At 35.3% G+C, this 18,138-nt stretch overlaps 1 protein-coding gene across 1 annotated transcript in view; it reads right to left on the reverse strand.

Annotated features, from left to right (window-relative positions):
• The window catches only part of DOK6 (docking protein 6), a 435,381-nt gene that overhangs the window by 138,639 nt on the left and 278,604 nt on the right, over positions 1-18,138 (reverse strand). The window contains 1 exon segment of the mRNA NM_001266038.1: positions 1,017-1,206. Coding sequence (NP_001252967.1) covers positions 1,017-1,206 — 190 coding nt within the window.

Genomic DNA, 18,138 nt, shown 5'->3' on the forward strand with positions numbered 1-18,138 from the left:
TAGTTGAACAAGCTCATACGTACTAAGTCAACACAGGATCTAATAATGCTTTTCAGAGAAATCAGTGTGGTAGAGACTTTAATATTACCTTAGTGCAAAAGGGCCCCAGACTGGTAAAATTACTCCAGCTCAGGTTTGTTTTTTTTTTTCTCCTTAAAATTTTAAGAGACATGGGACCTACCCTAGCTGGCTAGATAGATGATACTAGAATGTGACCTTGAGTAAATATTTAGTAGTTTTATAAGAAGAAAGTCATAAACTTAAAAATATTATATGAAATGCAATGAAACCTCACTATAATTGCCTTATAAGACCATGAATTCATTTTAAGAATGTGATAAATCATGTCCCCTGGGTGAAGATGGAAGCATTAAACATCTCCTTCTCTATAGAATCTCCAAACCTAAGTCTAGTCTTGGATGTGTGACAATATCACAACGGGGTCATAGCATAAAGACAATGATTTGGTTGGTTGTATTTTATGTCTAAATCCATGTTTGTTAATAATGATTGTGAAGCAAGGATTCATTTCAGACACTTACGGATTTCAACCATATGCTGTGATCAAGAAAGCAGCATATTTGCCTAAAAGCAGTATTTAAATAATTTTATTTAAAACTTTAAAAAATATTGTTTGCTTATTGAAAAACACTCACAAAAACAAGGCAAGCAAGGACATGCTACATTTAATTTTATGGAGATCCTTTTGAATACAGGCACACCGAAAATATAGTATTGTAATAATCTTGCAAAAAGATAATTACATTATTAATATAATTACGAAACCAGTTTGAGTTTGGTAGTGTAAGAGACTGAAATTATTTTGAATGGGGTAATTAGCCTGCCAAAAAATTAACAGAATTGTATTCATGTTATTAAGAATCTGAAGAAATTATGTATTTGCTAACTTTTACCCTGAATGAAAACAGTGCTCACTGAGGGCAATGATGGACAGAACTTTCTTTCAGGACTCTGTTATACAACTTCCCACACTTGGTTGCTGCATTAGATCTTACCTTCCTGACTCAAATGTGAACCACGTTGAGTCCCGACCATATCTCCTCAGTGAGCTGAGAGGCCACATCACCAGTTTGACCTTGGCATTGTGGATATCCCAGAGATAGATATTTTCATGAGTGATCTGCATTGTGCATTCACCATAAATATCCAGATTTGGCGTAGGCATAAGATACACATTGAATCGCTCTGTGAAGAAACGAAGAATGGAGAAGATTAAGTGAAAAGAGGTGTGACTGTCTATGGCCATATGATATTAATTTATCTACAGACTGCAGGAAACATTACCACGTCCCTTGGTGATATGGATAAACACTGTAGAACATTACATATTTCCAAATTTGAGACAAGGAGTTCATTAAAGTCTTCTGAATCATTAATTCACTCACTCAGTTAATTTTCATGGCTTGTATTGTCTATGGTGAAGATTAAATAGTTAAATTGTACAATGGAAAAATAAGGGCAAAACTTAAGGGAGTCTCTGCCCAAATTGTGCTTATAGTCTGCTCCTTCACATAATCTAAGTGGTTATCACAGATACAATTCCAGTGAGGAATATCTTATTTGCTCGACTTAGGCAAGATCTTACTGGAGTTTTACCTTCACTGATGTGACGTATTTAATGCCCACTCAGACTGACTCACTACTTAAGCACTGCAAAAATAATTTAGTTTGAATCTCAAAACAAATCGTAGTCATGGTCAAATTTAGCATATGATAATTGCAGATATTCATTACAGTCTTCCGCAGAACTTAAGACATTGCTTTGGTAAGCAAAATAAAAATACTTAACTTTTTTCATTCCTGGATATCCTATGGTCAAAAATATGATTATTAGGCAATCATTCCAAACCTTACTTTGTAACTGTGTATCTCAAAGGCTATTGCAAAGTTATGCTGCCTTTGATTCCCATTTAAATGCATTCAATAGATTGTATTTTGAAAAATTAGGTTGTAAGTTCTGGAAGTAAAAAACTTGGTGTGCCTTACAACATACTCTATAAAGCATCCCTACTTCCTAGCACCACATCCTTTGTTTACAGTAAGTGTCCAATATTTAACTGTATGAATGAAGTACATCTATGTCATGATGAATTATGAGATGCAAGAATTGAAGAATTACAAAAAAAGTCATGTTAAAGTTTAAGAATTACTGGCAGATGTACCTCTGTGGGTTAGGATTTAATTGTGAATAGTGCTTTAGTCAGTGCTGTTGAATTATTTTGAGAGATGAAATACTACAGCTGCAGATGGAAAATGATTGATATGTTTAGGAATGTACTATTCATAATATAATCTTAAATGCTACATGTTTGCTGGTACTGAGCTGAGATTGTATAATAGATTATTTTCTTTCTATTTTACTTAGATATTTCACTTTGTAAGGATTCTGATGCCAAAAAAACAATATTCGGATTCCAAATTAACATAAGCATGATAGCTTAACATATACTAGCCATAAAGACAATATTTATACTCATGTGTCTTGATATTTTGGACAATAGCTTATCTAATAATTCAGTCTTTTAGATTATTGACCCATGAAACTAATATGTGTATGGATTTCACATTCACTTCCTAAGAAATGACAAATTGCAATCAATTATATGGCTGAAAGCTGAAGAAAGAACATTGCCTCATTAATTACCTGCAATGAAAAGCCCAAATATACATATTCTCAATAGCTTAAAATTCTTAGGTACAACCAACTAAAGTATTAACATTTAGCATTAAACACATCACTCACATTCCCATCATAATTCCCACTCCAATGGGATTAGTAGTAAATCAAAGGGGCATGATCTCATATAAAACTATAAAACTTGGACCCAAAGGGTTTACACAGGGAATACAGACAATGCCTGAACATCAATCTTCTTTTCTTTGGCCAGGAACCTTTTGATAAAGTTCAGCTCCTACATGTGGAATTAATCATGTCAGTGGCACCTGTTATGCATAGAGAAAATATTGTTGCAGAAATGGAAAGCAAAACATTTCTTTACATTCTTTCCTTTCCATCAATTCCAGAGTCTGAATTAGCAACCAAAAAATCATTGCAAAAATGCCAATAAATAACATTTCTTCCAAAATATTGAAGTAAACATTAATGAGTATTGTTGTTTATGGCTGTATTGACCCTTGATATTCATGCCCACAGTTTGATAGTTAAAAACATAGAATGTTAAAAAAAAAAAAAGATCTTGACACTGAGTGTCCTTCAAGTGGATGGTACATGAAACATGACCTGTAACAGTGGACCCAGAAGGACCATTACATTTTCACTGAAATGCTTGGGTGCTCAAATGTTAGCAGATAAAGCCTAGGAAAAATGAGCAAGGAGAGAGTACAAGCATCACACCGGACACTGGAGAAAGCTGAAAAAAATCAAGTAAGTGAATTTAATAAGATTCACATGATATAGCGCTCTATGTATCTCTATCTCCGTCTCTATCTCTATGTATATCATCAAGGCCCATTTTAAAAAAACTAATTGGACAACTTGCCCTAAGGGAGTTTTTCCAGGGCCATCTCTAGTCAATACAAGCAGGTGAAATTTACCTGTGGTGTCCCTACCCTCTTGCCTGCCTTCTGCTTTCCCTGTCCTCATATACTTTTCAACCCATCAACTCAAGTCAACCCTTCTTGTTATGGTTTAGAACCCTCCAATGTTCCTTTGGATGCTATTTCTTGCAACTTTTGAAAGAAATTATACTAAGATATATTTTCAATTTTCAAGTATTCAAAAATCTATTCTCTCCTAATACCTAATTTCTAAGAATTTCAGATTCAATTAAAAAGTGAACAAATTTAATCCAGCAGAAAAACTAGGCACATAAAGATGAAGGCGGCACATTATGTTACCTAACTATACTTACCTGAATTCCATTATAATGAGGAAGGAAGCTTTCTGCCTTGACAATGAATACATCATTGTATTCTCTTATTAGCATAATATACTTGTTTTACTGAAACATTTGTTAAGGTTTTGCTAGAAAGACCATTTCAAAATGGAGTGGCTAAAATTGGCTCCATTTAAATTATTTCTAAAAAATTTTTATCTTTGTGAAACAATTCTATCAAGCAGGCATTTTAAATCACTCTCTAATTATGCTGCTTTTTAAGAACCCACGTTTGGTTTTCATTTCGTATACTGTTGGTTTTTCAGACTTCAGTGTGCATTAAAATTACCTGGAGGCTTTGTTCAAACAGAATGCTGGGCCCCCTCCAATCTTATCATTTCTGGTACAACAGGGCTGGATTGGAGCCAGATAATTTACATTTTCCATTTATTCCCAAGAGCTGTAGACACTGCTGCTCTGGGGACACTTTGAGAACTGTTGATTTGTGAAACTCACTCTAAAATATTGCTAGGGAAGTAGCAATATTAAAGAAACCATGAGGAATGACTGGAAAATGATGCCATGTACCAGCAGAACAAAACAGTACGTTTTTTTTCCAAAGTGTTATCTAATATCTGCCCAAATAATCCCATCTCAACCGATTCATATATGATTTTGTAAGAAAGAGTTCTTACACTAATTGGAACAAGAGACAGGAGCATAGGAAGAAAGATATATGGAAAATGGTTTATAATTTATCAAGATATGTGTATTCCAACTATTTTCCTTATCAGATGATTGACAGCAACAACAAAACATTACTAAAGAAAACTAAACAACCCATTCCCAAATACCCAAAAGTACTGAAAAGGAAGCTAATTGTCTAAATAATATCCTAAAACATAAATATTCTGATAATCTGTGAAGACTGATGAATGTATGAAAAAACAAATTTTTGAAAAGGTTATGTAAAAACAAATATCAAATCAAAATGTGTTCATTCATTTAAGATTTTAAATTACAGAGTTAAAAAGTCCCAAACACATTGCCCGTGAATTTGTATATTAGTAAAATGTAGAGTCCCATGTTAGCTAATATGTGAGAAAGTATAATTTTATTTTAAATGGTTAAAACAAAAAACAAGGGTAGAATATGTATTAAATATTATAAATATATAATTATACTATAATAAAGTATACAAATAAATTTATTATAATAAATAATATAAATATTGCATCCAACAAAGATGCTAGTATTGGATCTGCAATTATGTTTGCAAGGGCATCTTTTTCACTAAAGCTGAATGATGAGGTCCAAAGAGATAGGCCATGCCCAGAGAAGGCCTGAGATACCGGGGTAAGGCTACAACTACAACAAGAGTCTAGATGGGGCTGCAAAACAAGGCTTAGACGAATTGAATAGATCAAGGTCTGGCAAGACAGGGTGACTGCACTCAGGGAAAAGGGGCAGCGAGGCTCCAGGTGGAGCGAGAGTGGACTGAATGGGTCATCAGTGCCGAGAAGAACTGAAATCTTCCCTGTCAGCCAGTGAGTTTTTAAATGGATCTATTTTATGCAGGAACAAATCCAAGTATAGTTGTGAGTCTGAGACTGGCAGGTGGGGAGGGTAAGTGGAGCTCGCAGTTGCCTTGAGAAGCAAAGGATCAGAGTCGGGGGTTTCTGACAACAAGTAACACACAGAAAACAAACGGTAACAAGTCCTTCAAACAACCCCTTGATAATTCCCTTTTGTAAGAATACAGATGGAAAACTATGTTTAATGGAGAACTGTACAGGAAAATAGACATATCTGTTCAGCTACATTTCGCTTATACTGGGTAGAAATGTATAAATAGGCTTTCGGAATTTATGTATTAAATAACTGCATCTAGCACGTGGTGAACATTCAGTGCATTGTGACTGCATAGACATAAAATGGATTTTTGTACGTTAGAAGAAATTTGAAAAGTGTCTACTTGGAAGCCAATAGATTTTTTTTTTTCAAAGAAGTTTCAGTTGTTAGCTTGTTGCTGAACACTTTTACCCACTATATTCTATTTCTTCCTCTACTCCAGAAGTCATGGGTTTTGAAGGTTGGGTCAAAAGAAAATGGAACATGGAACAAAGTGTTACACCTAAAGATTCAGAAACCAAGAGATTCATAAATACTAACTCATTATGTTTTCCAGAGAGGAGTTAAATCTAATATTATCTTCAGCTTAAGTGAGTAAATGTGAACACTTTATACTTTTACCTTCTCTTCCTGTTAAAAGCCAAAAATGGCTCAAAAGAAGAAACCGTACAAAAGGAAAGGCACTCTTGATTTAGATTGTTGGTAACATAATGATTTAGGCTGTAAACAATTCCTCGTGTAAAACTCAACCTGTATCCCTCATGAGGCTTAAATATTTGTTAAAATTTATTAAAATAGGCATTAACTAACGTAAATAAAATTCTTACATAAATGTATACAGTAGATGTAAACTGGTTACATAATGATTTAAAATAGCTGTAAGTATTGGATAATTTGTTTACATATTTTTTCATTCTGCTGTAGTTTATACCCGTCTATTGTTTTTCCCATAAGTATACATAACTAGAGTCACAGTCAAAACTTGAATGGCCTGGGCCTATCTGAGCGTAAACTGCAGATGTCAACCCTAAATAGGAGAATTTCACTTCATTGTTTCTATTAGCGAGTGATTCCATAAAGTTAAGACTCACTTCTATATACAACTAACCATTCAAAATAACTTTAAAGATTTAACTGAGATTCTCTGATGGCAGGAGTCCTCAAATTTGTTTCAAAATATCACATGATGAAAAACCCAATATTTATGGAAGACATTGTTTAGGTTCAATCTGTTACCATAGCTAATTCATTAAAAGACCCAGATTTAGTAGGGTGCAACTTAGGAAAGTGGTTTTTCTTCCAACCCTGCTCTCACACAACTATGAAATTTCCTCTCCTTGCCCCGGCAGTATCTCAGACAGAGATTAGTGCTTAATTCACTATCGCCCATAAGGATATTGTCAACTTCATGTCTCAGATGAGATGGCTGGTGTAATTTGATAATTTTAAAGTCTGAAATAAATGGAAGTTTCTCTTCTTTCAGGTCAAGTCCATTACTGAGAGTCCAGCAATGAGAATGAGAAAGAATATGCTTTTTCCTGCTTCTTCCATCACCACCTTTCCATGGCGACTCCCCCTGCCCCCCTTTCTTTTGCTTTTGACTTCTCCAGGGTAAGAATAATGAAGAGGGTAAATTACTTCTAAATAGTTGTTACTATTGAAAGTTCTTCTTTATTTTTGAATTCTTAATGACAAGATGTATTCAAATGCTATGTCTCTCTTTGGGGCATATGGTATGTTCCTAAGAAGCATCCCCACACCTCAGATGTCTCCCCTGCTCCCTGAAGGGGGAGGTGCCTTAACATGGAGCCTACTACCCTTAGCTTCTGTTTTCTGCGTTCCACCTTTTATCTTTCTGCTGGAGCTCCTTCTCACAGACAAGAGTTGTCCTGATGTGGGTCTTTTCAAGATGAATCAAGCTTAGCTAACTGTAAGGTGTGCACTTGTCCCACCGAATGTGGCAGTGTATCTTGTCCAATTGCTGACCCATTCTCCTTGTTTGGCTATCACAAACAGCCTCAGACCCATCCTGCATCCTGATCTCAGGTTCACCATGGTGAAAACTGAAACCACTACTTCCCCAAACTCAGGTTCTTCCCCAAACTCTCTTGCACACTGCCCAGATATCAGCTGGGGCAGCACGACTTGATTCTACAGTTCTACCAGCATGGGTGAGGTGAGAAGCCAGTCTCCCCTCCTGACAACCAACCAAATTCTACAAGTAGTTCTCTTGCCCTTCCTCTTTCATGGGGCTTGAGAGGGTTATATGCCCCCTCCTTTCTACTCTTCTCCTATAAAAGACTTTCAAAGAATTATCTTCATGTCTCTTAACATTTCTTGGTTCTTTTCACCCACTATCCACAGCTCTGTGGCTGCAGTACAGAGAAAACAAAGTCCAATTATATATATACACACACACATATATATACATATATATATATTTTTTTAGATGGAGTTTTGCTCTTGTCGCCCAGGTTGGAGTGCAATGGTGCTATCTCATCTCACTGCAACCTCTGCCTCCTGAGGCAGTGATTCTCCTGTCTTAGACTCCCGAGTAACTGGGATTACAGTCACCTGCCACCATGCCCAGCTAATTTTTGAATTTTTACTAGAGACCGGGTGAGTTTCTCCATGTTGGCCAGGCTGGTCTCAGGTGATCCTCCTGCCTCAGCCTCCCAAAGTGCTGGGATTACAGGTGTGAGCCACTGTGCCTGGCCCAATTCTATATTCTTTAACACTTCTTACATACTAAAATTTCATACCAATTTTTAATTGGTAAGAATACAAAACTGCTAAATGGTATTTAGGCAAAAGACCAGAGACATTGGTCTAATATTAAGTGTTGATGAGTAAGTCCTCAAGAATCTGGTATTAGAAAAACTAATACTTCATATTAGTTTTTCTAATATATAATAGATATAATGTAATATATCTAATATATATCTAATATATAATAGATATAATGTAATATATCTAATATATATCTAATATATAATAGATATAATGTAATATATCTAATATATATCTAATATATAATAGATATAATAATGATTTATTATTGAGTTTCATATCAATTGGGAATCTAGATTCATCCCATTGTTTAAACAGTGTGCTTTGTTTTTTTCTTAATAGTTTTATGAAATACCTAAAGGAACTAAATAGAGCCAGATATTACACAGAAGATGAGACGTTTCAAAATCATTGTTCTTTATAATCTTATCTCCAAAATTTCTATAGCAGACGATTACTGCAGTGGTCACTTTTCAATTCTAGCAGCTTTAAAAGCTGAACCACACTGAAAAAGCAGATGTTTGCACATTTAGACTCATATAGATCTGTATAATGCAATTAAACCACGAATAAACAAAACATGATTTGTGCTTGTCAAAAATTGTAACTCCATCTCCACCACAGAACTAAAATTCATCAAAATTTATTTTATTATGTGGGAACAGCAATAGATTTAGTTGCCAGGTGCCATCTACCCAGTGTCAAGGATCACTGAATTGGAATGCTTGCATTTGTTTGATCAATCAGCAGTACTTAAAAAAAAAAATCCACAGCATCTTTTTAAAATTCCCCAGAAATTTCTTTTTTGCTTTATAAAAATTGACTATTGCATGGATTTTTATCTGCATTTCCAAGTAAAGCATGTTCATGGCAGCAAATATGGTAAATTATTTTTAAAAATTAAACTGCTAAACCTTAGAGATTTGTTATACTGTATCTTAACACAGAAAAAATTCACACACAATTATTATTACACTAAAAGTATTTAACCTTGTATATTGCACTTATAAGCATTTTCAGACACTATTAAATATTTTAAGGAGCTAAAAATTTTAAGAAATGCATAATACACTATATAGCTATGCTATAATTTATATGTTAATATTAAAAGTAAGCCAATTTTCATCTAATATAAATTAAGATGCAATAAAATAACCAATTTTTAGCTCAATTTGCTGAATAATTCAGTCCTTTTATATTGGTTCATAGAGTTTACTATATTCTTTATAAATTTTAGATAATTTTTAATATCTTTGATTATTAACTTACATTGAGTATTAAAATCTGAATCACTGGAGCAAATACTATAAACTTATAAGAATCACACATTGCCAAATTGCTTTCCAGAAATTCCTTACCAATAAATATTCAAAATACATATAGAGTGAGTCACTGTAAATGTCTTTTGCCAGATTTATCAAAAATTACATCTACTGTTTTTCTTGATTGTGAGAATTCTGTATATTGGAAACTTTCCTGAAGATGTTTATGACAAATCATCTCAGATTTTCATTGGTTTTGTTTACATTACTTAGAAAACAATTTTATTTTCTTTCATTTTTGTAATAAGTCCTTCATTCTTGAAAGTGTGAACTATATTGTAAAATATAATGGAATGTCCATATCTTATGTATAATGTTCTGTTAGTTTTGACGAAGGCACAGCAAAGACATGCAACACTTCTGTCCCCACAGAAAGTTATCTTACTCCACTTTTCAGTCGTCCAGGTTCTCAGAACCACCACTGATCTGATTTCTAACACTGTTAGGTTAGTTTTGCTTATTCTCTACAAGGTTCTTGTGGACTGATACCAGCACATCATGACTTGATTCCATCTGTCACTTTCCTTTTTATTAATTTTTTGATGGCATTTTCTTGATGAGCAATAGTTTGAGTTTTGATGAAGTTCAAATTTCTTTTTATAGTTTGTGCTTCCGGTGTTTTATATAAGAAATCTTTATATATCTCTAAGTTGCATCCATCTTAAACTGATGTTTAACTGTGCTGTGTATAGGCGTTCAGGTTCATCATTTCACACAGATATCCAGTCATTCTAGAACAATTTATTTTCAGATGTTTTACTGTTCTCACTAAAATGACTAATACGCTTATGAAAAAGAGCATTGTCCTTGCTTTGGGAGGCTGAGGTGGGTGGATCATCTGAGGTCAAGAGTTTAAGACCAGCCTGGCCAACATGGTGAAACCCCGTCTCTACTAAAAATACAAAAATTTGACAGTTGTGATTGGGGGGCGCGGGGTGCCTGTAATCCCAGCTGCTCAGGAGGCTGAGGCAGGACAATCACTTGAACCCAGGAGGTGGAGGTTGCAGTGAACCGAGATCGTGCCACTGCACTCCAGCCTGGGCAACAGAGCAAGACTCCGACTCAACAACAACAACAACAATCACTTATTTGTCCACATATGTGTGTGTGTCTATTTCTTCTGTCTATTCTGTTCCCTGGACCTCTGTGTAGCCTTTGTCCTAACTCTTATAACTTGTAGTAAGACCCGTAATTAGGAAAGACACCTGTTTCAAGTTGGCTTTTCCTTTTCAAGATTATTTGGCTTGTGTTGGTCTTTTGCCTTCCAAATTCATCTAAAATTGACTTGTCAAGTTCTAGAAAAAAACATGTCTAGTTTACTGGGATTATGTTGGATTTACAGATCAATCTGTGAAGACTGATACCTTAATGACATTGAGTGTTCCAGTCATAAAAGTGGTTTACGATTCCATTTATCAAGACCTTTTAAAACTTCTCTCAGAAATATTTAGTTTCCAGTGTAGGGGCTTGGTGCATCCTTTGATAGTTTATCCCTCAGTATGTGATGGTTTTTCATGGGTTTGTAAAAGGTATTTTAATATTTAATTTTATAATAGTTAATTGCATTATATAAAATATAAGTTTATATTAAAAAATTTGAATACCAACTTGTTATCTTGCAACATCATTGAATTCATTTGTTAGCTGTAGTTACTTTCTGGTAGGATTTTAGGGTTTTCTGAGTACACAATCTAGATTATAATTTTTTGTAATTTTAGTTTATTTTCTTGTCATATTACATAGATAAAGACTTTCAGCAAAATGTTGACTAGAAGTAATGAGAAAGATATCTTTGTCTTATTCCCAACCTTAAGAGAAAAACATTCAGTACTCTACTCTCAAGAATGATCTTCACTGAGGGCTTTCCAATGATGTTCTTCATTTTGTTTCCTTTTGGTCCTAGGTTTTGTGGGCGTGTGTTTGAGAAAGAGTTTAGCTGTCACCCAGGCAGGAGTGCAGTGGTGTGATTGCAGCTCACTGCAACCTCTGCCTCTTGGGCTCAAGCAATTCTCCTGCCTGAGCCTCCAGAATAGCTGGGACTACAGGTGCATGTCACCACACCTGGCTAATTTTTGTATTGTTAGTAAAGATGGGTTTCACCATATTGGCCAGGCTCATCTCGAACTCCTGACCTCAAATTATGCACCCGCCTCAGCCTCTCAAAATGCTGAGATCACAGGGGCGAGGCACCATCGTGCCCGGCCTCTATTCCTTGGTTTCTAAGAGTTGATTTCATAAATGAATTTTGAATTTTATCAAATGCTTTTTACAGATGAATTATAATAATCATGTAATTTTTCACCCTTCATGGATTAACATAAGGAAATATTTTGATGGATTTCTGGGATTCTTTCATTATTGGGCTATGCCAACATTGGTCAGGGTGTATTATCTTTTTTGTATAATATTGGATTCAATTTCTTAATACTTTAAAAGCCATTTTAGGTTTAGGTTCATGAAAGATATTTGCCTGAAATTTCCTTTACTTGTATAAACTTGGTCTGGTTTCAGGTATCTGGGTTATAGTGACCTCATAAAATGAGTTGTGAAATGATCTCTCCTTTGTTTTCTGAATAGTTTTGCATAGCATTAGTATTATTTCTTATTTAAATGTCTGATATAATTTAACAACTATATGGAACTAAAGTTTATGTATTGGAAGTTGTAGAACAACACATTTTAAAAAAATGTTTATAGAGCTTTTTTTATTTCCTATTTCTCGAGTAAGATTGTGTAATTTGAAACCACTGAATGATATGAAATTAGATTATTTTAACTCAATCTAAGAAAAACTGCGTTTAAATAAAATAATTTATTCAAATTTGTTATTAAAGCTAGTGTCATATTATCTTGTTTTATTATGTGTGGTTCCTGTTTCCTTTTTTATATTTTAATTATCTTCATCTAGTGAACTTTAGAGGTATAAATGACATGTTGCTTTATTTTCCAGAGCTTAAAAGATACTATTTTGATTTTTCCATTATGGCAGATGGAAAATTTAGGGCATTTCTTCCTCCCCCAAATCCCCCCTCAAATTTCTTTAATATTTATTGTAGTATAATCTGGGATTTGGGAATAATATTGTTGCTATGAAGGTCTTAATCTGTGCTCAAAGAAAAATGTGGAGCTTTATACAATATATTAAAGTGAAAAGCTACAAATTAGTTATTGAAATATCTATCTCAAGAAATTTGAAAAATAACCAGCAATGAAGCCCAAAACTGTAGAGCAAGCGAATTATTAGTAATAGTCAATGAGAGCAAAAATGAATAGAATTAGACAATATATATACAAAGTCTGCCAGGGGCTGTTATAGCAAAGTACCACAGACTGGGTGGCTTAAAGAAAGACAATTATTTTCTCACTGTTCTGGAGACTGGAAGTCCAAGATCAAGGTGCCAGCAGGGTTGATTTTTTTCTGAGGTGCCTCTCTTCAGCTTGTACTGGGCCATTTTCTTCCTATATCTTTATATGGTTTTCCCTCTGTGTCTACCTGTGTTCAAATTTCCTCCTCTTACAAGGATACCAGTCATATTGGATTAGGGCTCACCTATATACTCTCCTTCTGCCTCAATTACCTCTTTAATGGTATAATAAGTACTATCACATTCTGAGGTACCAGGGGTTAGGACTTCAACATACACATTTTGGGGGAAACAAAATTCAGCCCACAAAATACAGAAAAGAGGTTTAACACATACACAAGCGTCTAGTGATGCCGACTAAGAAAAGAAGCCACACATGACCAAAAGGAATGAATGCAAAGGATGCCACCATACTATAAAAAGATGTTAAAATGATAATGCAAAGATTACTAGGATGCAATTTTTGCCAGTAATTTTGAAATTTTTCAAGCAATGGGCAAATTCCTAAAATCAATGGTAGATTTTTTTTAAAACTAATTATAATTGACAGTACGTTACCCCCAGTTTTCAGGCTTTCATGTATATAGGAGCATCACTGGAATTGTTAAAATAGAAATGTCTGGACTCCACCTCCCGATGTTTACGTTGTAGGTGTGGGTGAGCCCAAACTTCCCTTGTTTAATGTGCACCCGACATGAATGTGATGGGGATGTTCACACACATCCCAGAGAAACTGACCTTCCTGCCAGGCACTGTGCTGCCTGCTTTCCAACTCATATCTTATTTAGTCCTCACAACAATCCTCTGAAATTTGTCAACTTTTTCTGACAGGCTACATATTTGACTTTCTAGCTTCATACGATATTTTGTTTCAGTACAGCAGGAAAAAAATGGACAATGAAAACTTACGTATACCAAAAAATGAAATCCCAATATTATATGTTGAATTTATAAAGATTATATTTGTGTGTGTGTGTTAAATTGCATTAATTTTCTGTCAAAGGAGGACTCACTTAACCCATTTTTGTTGTTGTTCAAAGTTCAATCCCTGAGCACCCTTACCTTTTCCTCTAGGCGGAACTGAAAGCTGGCAGAACTGATGGAGTCACAGGAGTTGGCAGAGGAAAGGTGGTTGTCTTACCTCGTTTCTATGCACCTGTCTCTGCTTTCCTGTGCCGTGTCAGTTTCTGCTTCCAGATAATATCTGGGGTCCAGTCTGCATCTCAGGAAAAGTTGAGCACCCTCTCCATGCCACACTCAGTTTTGAGAAAATTCAGGCCCTTTCTTAAATCTCTCTGGCTTCCAATAACATTGTCTGCTAATTGTTCTATGCCTTTCATTAAACCCAATAGGGAAAATCACATTCTAGTCTTCTTTTGAAGAAACCTCCAATTTATACGAGATGTTATAAGCAAGTGTCACTACCCACTTGACCTCCCATGGAAAAAGGAAAGGCAAGGAAGTGATCTATTTCTTTTTTTTCCATAAAACTCTTCTTTTCCAAGCCACTCTTTTCATCTTGTTGCACATACCTGGGAGCAGTAATTCTGGATTCAGTATTCTCCCCCAAAAGCTTTTCCCCTTACATAGATGTGAATGCTTTCAAAATCCACATCTTTATTCTTACTGTGTGGAGGGGATGTTCCCAGGGCGAAAGAACCAGGATTGGTCCTTTGGTGCTTCAAGATATTTCTTCATGCATACATCTCCTTTATAAACAGTACAGTTAGACACAGAAAAATGGATCATTTAGATTTGACATTGTGAGAAGAGAAGCACTACAAAACATCTTTTGCTTTCCTGAAGCATATATGGCAAAGTATAGGGAGAAATAAATATAGCTTTGACCTTTTTCTGGTGTAGTGTGTATTGAAGACCAAGTGAGAAAAGTGGTGGTTATAATTTGTATTTTTCAAAATTATACGTGGTGTCTATATAAATCAAATAATAGAAGTAAAATGGTACAACACAATGGTAGGCAAAATTGCTATGGTACATTCAAGACTTTGTGTTGCATCCATTAGTGTCATCTTATTTCTTCTAGAAGGGCTGCTTCCATAATCATTGCCTTTCAGCTTTCCCTGTAGATAATAACCTCTGTTGATTATATCAGCATTTGTAAATATGTGTTTCATGGAACACAAATCCCACAGGATATGAATACATGTTATGTGCAGAAGGAGGCACCTAGGTCACGTGAGTTTGGGAAATGTTGGGTTATACAAAGTTAAACATATTATAGGACTTCTCAACAGCTTTACTAATGTATATTGTAACTATCATGCAGGGCTGGTATTTGTTTCTTAGGGTTATCATAACAAAGTACCAACAATTGGTTGGCTTAAAATAACAGAAATATATCTCACAGTTCTGGAGGCTAGAAGTCTGTAATCAGAGTGCTGACAGGGCCAATCCTCTATCTGGCTGCTCAACAGAAGGATCCTTTCTGGCTTTTTCTAGCTTCTGGTGTTCATGGACAATGCTTCATGTTCCTTGGCTTGTGGACGCGTCATCACTCCAGCCACATGACCATCTTCTTGTGCATCTTCACATCATCTTCCCTTGTCCATATCTGTCTCTGAGTCCAAACCTCCCTTCTTTATAGTGACATATTAGATGTCATTGGATTATGGCCAACCCTAATTACCTCATTTTAACTTGATTGCCTTTACAAAAAAACTATTTCCAAATAAATTCACATTCTAAGTTGTGGAGGGTTAGGACTTCAACATATCTTTTTGGAAGGGATACAACTGTCATATAGTATCAAGTTCAAGCGATTGATTCCCTCGCTTCAGGGGGCAGATCGTCATCATCGGCAGAGTAGTATTTTCAGGAACTCACTTTGGGCAAGGCTAGAGCATATGAGTGGCAGTTTAGAAACTCAGACGTGGGTATGCTTGGGTGTTTTTCCTGGTGCAAGAGTTGGTTTTGCTCAATGTCATCCCACAGACAAAATTATTACCCTGGAAAACTCTTTTGTTTGGTTATAAAGAATGTCCATACAAGTGAATAAGGTTCACCCCAGATCATTCAGATATTGGGGGGAAATCTTCAAAATAGAGGTTTATTGTTGCCATTGTTTTGTCATTAACTGGTTATTTTCCACATAAGTAAGGTCCTGCTAATATTGGCTTTAATCATTGATGGACATTAAGAGTTTCAGACTTGCCTGATTGAGAAAGCTAATTTAGAGGAGTAAAAAATAATTATAAAAATAAAAGCGCAGGCTACTTTGATTAGAATTAATCTCACCTCTACCACAGTACTTTTGTTTTTATTTTGGCATATATTTTATTATACCTGAGATGGTAGATTGTATCATTTTTTGTATCAGCTTTTCACTTCCTTTCCATATGTCATATATTCTAACTCCTGTTGTGGCCTCATAGATGGGGTGTACTGTGCTTCTTGAGTTTGGACTTGGCAATAGGACTTGCCTTAGCTGGTGGAATGTTAGTGGACATGAAATATGCACAGGCTTAAATTGTGTTGCAAATCTGGGCATACTATCATGCGTTACTGTTGTCTTTTGTTTTGAGAAGTGTGCTTTAGGAAGTTGCAAGTGTAAGGAGATTGAGAAACAGATGAAATAGACGCTGGCATTGTCTGCAGCTTGGAGCCAATCTCAGCACAACCCAGTCTAACTCAGCCCAACTTGAGCCTTTTTACCTGTGCCTGAACAATGAAGATCTCATAGGTCTGTACTACTGAGATTTTTGTGGACCAAGTATGCACTTTGCTGTGGCAGTGTCATCTGAAGTCAGAACACATTTACCTGTGTGTGTGTGATTGTGCGTGATTGTGCACTTGTGCATGTGAACTTGCGTCCATGTCACTTTCCCTATAGCATGTGGGATTCTGGGTCGATATGAAAACAGCTGACAGCAGTAGATAAAGATGATTACAGCAAAGAATTTAATCAATAACCACTTTTATCTCAGCAACACACATTATCTTTCACCTTTAAAAATTATTTGCATAAATGTCTCTTAGCTAGTCTCAGGGTAAATAAGACGCGGCTGTCTGAAGAGGCAGGAAAACACGAGAGAGGAGAAGTAGCAATTTTGAATGTCAAAAAATGCTGTGGTAAAGACTAAGTGGTGTGACTTTTATTTAATGATAGAATATGCAAGATCACCACAAACCACATTAATGTATTTAATTACAGCAATTCTGCACACATGCATATCTTAGCTCTTAGGGAAAAAAGTTCAAACTAATCCAAGCACATTACTGGCAAAATAATAAAATCATGTTTCTGATGAAGATTAAGTTATATAATTTAATAGTAAAATATCTTAATAAAAAACTATCGTGACAATTCTTTAATAAAAGATTATTCAATCTATCTATATATATATATTAGTGACTTCAACCATGTTATAAGGAAGTTAATGATTTTGTTTATTTTAAAAGGTGTTATGCTTGAAGAGTCTAGAAGAGTGACTGAGAGTCAGTGAAATGACAGCTATAAAAGTCAATGTTATTTTTAAAGATTTTAGTGAGCTAAAATGCTTTCCCTACACATTTAAGTAAAATGAGTGAGTATATTGTCTAAGGAATAGGTATCTACTCCAAGGCCTGGGTGGGAGGGTTCAAGTTGATGGATGAGATATCTTAGTCTTTACCATGAGTTTTATAAGTTGTAATTTTTTTTTTTAAATTTATTTATTATTGTACTTTAAGTTGTAGGGTACATGTGCATAACGTGCAGGTTTGTTACATATGTATACTTGTGCCATGTTGGTGTGCTGCACCCATCAACTCGTCATTTACATCAGGTATAACTCCCAATGCAATCCCTCCCCCCTCCCCCCTCCCCATGATAGGCCCCGGTGTGTGATGTTCCCCTTCCCGAGTCCAAGTGATCTCATTGTTCAGTTCCCACCTATGAGTGAGAACATGCGGTGTTTGGTTTTCTGTTCTTGTGATAGTTTGCTAAGAATGATGGTTACCAGCTGCATCCATGTCCCTACAAAGGACACAAACTCATCCTTTTTGATGGCTGCATAGTATTCCATGGTGTATATGTGCCACATTTTCTTAATCCAATCTGTCACTGATGGACATTTGGGTTGATTCCAAGTCTTTGCTATTGTGAATAGTGCTGTAATAAACATACGTGTGCATGTGTCTTTATAGCAGCATAATTTATAATCCTTTGGGTAT

This window comes from Macaca mulatta, chromosome 18 (genome assembly GCF_049350105.2).
Source record: "Macaca mulatta isolate MMU2019108-1 chromosome 18, T2T-MMU8v2.0, whole genome shotgun sequence".
Taxonomy (NCBI): domain Eukaryota; kingdom Metazoa; phylum Chordata; class Mammalia; order Primates; family Cercopithecidae; genus Macaca; species Macaca mulatta.